Genomic DNA, 6,000 nt, shown 5'->3' on the forward strand with positions numbered 1-6,000 from the left:
AATTTAGCAAAACCAGAAATTGACTCTAATAAATCCTGAGAGCTAAAGAGATTTATTAAAAATCTGTATGTGGCCAATGATGACTTTAATAATTTAATAAATCACCAATAAATACATACTTCCTAGTACACTAAAAAGTACATATATTTCTCAAAATTATCAACTGGTACTTATTCAGTTGGATGATTATTATTAACATTCTATAATTTGCCAGACTGATTTGCTACTACTTTCAGAGGAAAGGACAAGCAGGTTGTAAGCTAAAATTGCAGAATTTCAAAGGAAAACAAACAATATATCCTAGGACAGTTATTCTCTAAATGAAAACAACATAATGTAGAATCATGTGGTAATTAATTTTATGTGATGAATCAGCTAGGCTAAGTTGCTCATTTATTTGGTCCAAGGCTAAACTAGCTTTTGCTGAAAAGGTATTCTGTAGATGTCATTAAGGTTTACAATGAGGTAACTTACAATGAAGAGACTATACTAGATAATGTGGGTGGGCTTCAGCCAATTAGTTGAAGGCCTTGAGAGTAAAAATGTAGTTATTTACAAAAAACCAAAAAAATTCTGCCTCAAGAATGCAACATAGAAATCCTGCTTCAGTTTCTATTTATCAGACTTGTCAGCCCCTGCAATTATAAATGTCTTTTTTTTTTTTAAATTTTTTATTGTGGGTTGTTCAAAACATTACAAATTTCTTGACATATCATATTCCACACTTTGATTCAAGTGGGTTATGAACTCCCACCTTCACCCCATACACAGATTGCAGAATCACATCAGTTACACACCCATTGATTTACATATTGCCATACTAGTGTCTGTTGTGCTCCGCTGCCTTTCTCATGTCTTTTTTAAGTTTTAAAAGTTTTATTTATTTATATGTGGTGCTGAGAATCAAACCCAGTGCCTCACACATGCTGGGCAAGTGCTCTAGCACTGAGCCACAACCCCAGCCCAAACCGCCTCCCACACTGATACAATTAATTAGACTCACAAAGTAACATGTAATCAAGTGCACTATCATGTAGATTTAAAGAGAATCCCGGCAGGGTTTCCTTATATATGTTTTTCCACTTTTAGCACCTTTAAAAATGTATATTTAATACCAGAATCTCTACCTCATGGCTTCGATCTCGTAAAATGAACCTTATAGTCTCATTCTTTTGTATTTTAGTGTTCTTACATTTTTTCCAAGAAATGCTTCAACAAAATATTTATAATAATCAAGAAAACCCATATTAGTATATACCATTATTTATACTTTAGTGTAAACTGTGCGCTGTGTACCCTGAAATGCCACGGTGAATTAAAAAAAAATATTTTAAATATTTTTTCAACTGTCAGATACTTCAAGAACTAGTAGCCTCAAGAATTGTAACACTAAAGTCCTCTCTGTGATAACTTCACATCTAAGTAGAAGAGAAAATTAAGGTGCAAGTATCCAATTTGATTTCAAGGTCTGCAATATGCATCCTATCCAATATGGACACATATTCCATTAATCATAAAAGAATATAAACTGTTTTAACTATATAACTATGTAATATTATCTCTATCCAATTAAAAAAACTAATGAAAAAATCTTTACTATCTATTCATAACAACAAAGGCTGGGTGGAATTCCTAATTTGTATTTCCTTTATGAATATATTTCCTGAAATTAGTTATATTTGTTTCAGTGATAAACCAAAATATTTCATAAATTGTCTCAATTCTAGAGATATCAAATGCACTCTATCCTCTACATCTTTATCCTGGTAGTTGGTTTCAGTTAAGATATTGTTTAATAAATCTTAACTAAAAAGGCCATTTTTCATAATATTTAGGACAGAAACTTTCTCAATCCATGGTATTAAAACAAGTTTGTTGAAAGAATGAAACAGACAATATATACATATATGCAAAACAATTCTGTTTCAGATTATTTAACAGTAAAGGAAGACTGTAACCATAAACAACTGAAAGTTCTATGGCTAAGCAGAACAAAATCACCTGTTTTGAGCAAAATCAAAATGTAAAAGTTTAAATTGCAATTTACTAAATTCTTTTTCTTTCTTTTACCCCAAATAACAGGTAAAAATATCCAAAAGATAGAAATGTAAACATTTAAATGCTTCAAAAGAACTTTATTATAAAGACTCATTATTTCATCAACTATTTTCAGTTTATATTTGGATAAATGTTTGCATAAAATTCTTACCTCCTGATTAAATTTATGTGCCATCTCATTAAGAAGTGAAGAAAAAAAACTAGTATTTTGTAGTAGGACCCGGCCCATAACTCCAAGATATGTGGACATCACTACAGGATACCTCTGTACAATTAAAATACAGCAAATGAAAAACTGTGTTAAGCTATAAGTACAATTATCAACAATCACTGATATGGTAACAGTCAACAGGAATATTAAAAAAAATTCTCCTTCATATTGCTTCTCTTTAGAATGAACTGCCAACATTGACTGAGTTCACACAAAATTACCAGATATACATAATACCTGGAAAATATTTATATATATTTATATGGATGATATATATTATGCATATATTGAGGTATAGTAAAAAGAAAGACTATTTATCAGTGGTATACCTGTAGTTTCATACACTCAGTCCATAACAATACTAGCACTATTCCCCCCCCCATATTCTCAATAGTAAGGTACTAGAATTAAGTCACTAAATTTTACTCTACTTCAAATCATTGTGCGTGAATACACATATACATGAGTGAAAGAGATGTCAAAAGATGTCTATGTGGGAAAGTTTAAAAAATTAAAGGTGCACAACTATCCTGAAAATGCACTTAATTTAATATGATCTAAATAAGAAAAGCTTTCCTTTTACATTTATCAGTGAGGAAGAAATGATTTTCCAATGAAGGAGAAAAATGAAAACTAGAACCATGGAGTCCAATTACTATCCTTAGAAGATTAAGAAAAATCTTACCTCCCCTTCTATAATACCCCTGAAAACACTGGGTAAAATTGGTTGAAACATTTGTGGACCTAATACTGGGTTCACTTTAAGGGCATTTTCCACAACCTAAAAATCAGAAAGGCACACTGGTAAATTCAATGTTGCAAGTCATTTGCTTCGTTTAAAACACAGAAAAGAAAAAGTACTACATTAAATATCATACACATAATTTGAGAAAACATATAAGTACATGAGGTATGCTATATCCTGGCATTAGATACACTTTTACAAAATGATCTATTAAAAACTGCAATTCAATTTAAAAAGGTATATAATATTTAGACACATCTAAAAATCTTGCACAGAATTATATTTGATAATATCACACTGTGATAATGTAGGTAGCACGCTGTTAAGATAATTCTTACCCTTCCATTTTAAACAAATAATCCTTAGAAAATGTTGCACTAATAGAGGCAGAAAGGCATTTAAAAACCATCAGTTTTTAATGGCGAAAGGCAAAGTTTAACATCAATTCTCACAGTCCAAAAATAAATCTACATTAAAGTTTATCCATAAGCTGAAGGGGTAGGTTGTATATATACTACATATTTATTAAATTAGAAATCAAATTTTTTCTTTTAAATATTATTAGTTGTATGACCTTTTCATATAAATACATGAAATAAAATTATTTTCATAGTGAGATGTTCCCTCTGTAACGAAAATGGGTAGGTATCAAATTCAAAGTGGGGTACAATTTTTTTTCTGTTTGTTGCTTTTATTTTTATTTTTTTTCAGAGTAAGGAAGACAGGGGTCAGGAAGCAGCAATGAGGACCAAGAAGGACTTCTACCCTATCTTTCCAGCCCAACTTATGCGGTGGGAATGAAAACAGACAAGGGCTGAGAAGTACTACCCTCAGAGCAGAGCCAGGTTTCCTTTGTGACTTCCAGCAGAGCTTTTCAAGATCACTACTACCCTGCATAACTATTCCATGCACTAAAGAGGTTTTAGCCCCTCCAGTGGCCCTGCTCATTAAGTGATAACAGTGTGCTCCAAATACTATACAGTCAAAAACATGACCAGCATTTCTAAACATTCCCAAGGTAAGCAAGTAGCACAAATGGTTGACAATGTTCTTTAATTTGGAGTCAGAAGTGAAGGGAATGCCACCCAGAATATTAAAATATATAACTTTCTGTGGCCCAAGCACTATATCATCTAAGAAGTGATCCAGGAATAAGATACCAAATCCTGAGAGAGGAGATAAGATTCAAAAGAATTAAATCTGACCTCAATAAATTTTATTTAAAAAAAATTAGGTCTAGAAAGAAAAGAGACAAACTAGGAAAATATGTAGACTAGTAGGCAGAGTATCAGAGGTAGATGTCACTAGACACTCTATTTACCTGTGAGTGAAAAATAAGGCTATATGTTGATTGTTTAATACTCATTTAATGTCCCTCCCTCCCTCCCTTCCTTCCTTCCTTCCTTCTGAAACCTCAGTAAAACTATTGTAGTATTTTTGTAAAAAATTGTAGTATTTATTGTAAAAAGATGTTCGAGGCATGGGGACATAAGTTTAAGAACATGAAGGGGATGAAAGATGAAAGCAGGAGAGAAGAATTAAAGAGGAAATTGACTTATCAGATCAGAGAGAGCCGAGTCCTAAGATGGCAATAGAGAAAGCTGAGAAGCAATCAAATTCACCTCATATATCTTTTCTCTCTCCTTGAAAACACAGGAATTAGTAGAACCACAAACTTTTAGAAAAGAGAAATGGGGAGCTAAAAATTGGAAGAAAGAAAACAAGGACTGAAAATAAAGACAAGAAAGAAGATGACTGGTTGAAAGTCTATTTAAGAAATAAAGAGTGTGGGCAAGAGATATGGTTCAGCTGTAGAGCACTTGCCTACAGGTTTGATCCCCAGAAAGATGAACTTCTCACATCTGGGCAACCCACTACTGCTTCAGGAGAGAAACATAGTGTATTTTCTGTAAAGGTCTAAAACAGATTTCTTCTAGAGTAAAATGCCATCAATACCAGAAATAAAAACTTATAAGCCACATTAGGAACATAATCGTAAAACTACAGAACACTACATATAAGAAAAACTATAATCCCGGAAAAGAAGGGAGCTGGGAGTAGAGAGTCAGTATGGCTCTGGAAGAAACTTCTTGAAAACTGAATAATAGAACACCTGATGTGTTTAAACATTGAGCTAAGACATGTCAGAGAGTTTAGTATATACAAAATCTTATACCAAAAAAGATAATTACTAATTTCAGAAACTACAAAAACATTATACAGAAAAAGAAGTAATTACAGCTAACTACACATTTCAGCTCTGAAAATAAATATATATATATATACTTTAAAATTCATATATATATGAATTTTAAAGTAAACATTAAAAACTGATGTAAAAGATGGGAATAGGAGACAGTAGAATGAATTGGACATAACTTTCCTTTCCTTATATATAAATACACGACCTGATGTAGAATATTGTGTAACTTTACATCATGTAAAACCTTAAGAATGGGATCCTAATTAAAGTAAGTTATGCTCCATGTATGTATAATATGTCAAAATACATTCTATTGTCATGTATTATTTAAAAAAGAACAAATTTAAAAAACACAAAAAATTTGATGTAACAAGAACACAACTTTTTGAAGACGAAAATAAAGAGGAGGTGCAAAGTCAATAAATGTCATGAGGGAACAATGCAAAGGTATTAATTAAAGACACAAAGTCACATACACATCAGCTCAAAGCAATACAAGTGGTCACCTCTGAGCAAGGAGAAATGTCTGGCTAGGGGAGACAGACTATAGCTTTTTAAAGAAATCTTTTAGTATCTAGTTGTTCTAAACTAAGTTATAGAAAACTCTTGATTAACTTTCTATACAGATGGGCTGGGGATGGCTCAAGCGGTAGCGCGCTTGCCTGGCATGCGTGCGGCCCGGGTTCAATCCTTAGCACCACATACAAACAAAGATGTTGTGTCTGCCGAAAACTAGAAAATATATATATATATATATATATATATATATATATATATATATAT

At 32.0% G+C, this 6,000-nt stretch overlaps 1 protein-coding gene across 7 annotated transcripts in view; it reads right to left on the reverse strand.

The window, feature by feature from the left end:
• Positions 1 to 6,000, reverse strand: part of Ipo11 (importin 11) — a 199,948-nt gene that overhangs the window by 61,960 nt on the left and 131,988 nt on the right. For all 7 annotated transcript variants that reach the window (XR_007346325.1, XM_015497266.2, XM_048799989.1 and 4 more), the window contains exons 25-26: positions 2,955 to 3,050; positions 2,210 to 2,323 (exon numbers count right to left, since the gene is read on the reverse strand). Coding sequence is in view for 6 of the 7 variants with exons in the window: in XM_015497266.2 (XP_015352752.1) it covers positions 2,210 to 2,323; positions 2,955 to 3,050 (210 nt within the window). In the remaining variant the exon portion in view is untranslated. The remainder of the gene's footprint in view (positions 1 to 2,209; positions 2,324 to 2,954; positions 3,051 to 6,000) is intronic.

This window comes from Marmota marmota, unplaced genomic scaffold, assembly GCF_001458135.2.
Source record: "Marmota marmota marmota unplaced genomic scaffold, marMar, whole genome shotgun sequence".
NCBI classification, from domain to species: domain Eukaryota; kingdom Metazoa; phylum Chordata; class Mammalia; order Rodentia; family Sciuridae; genus Marmota; species Marmota marmota.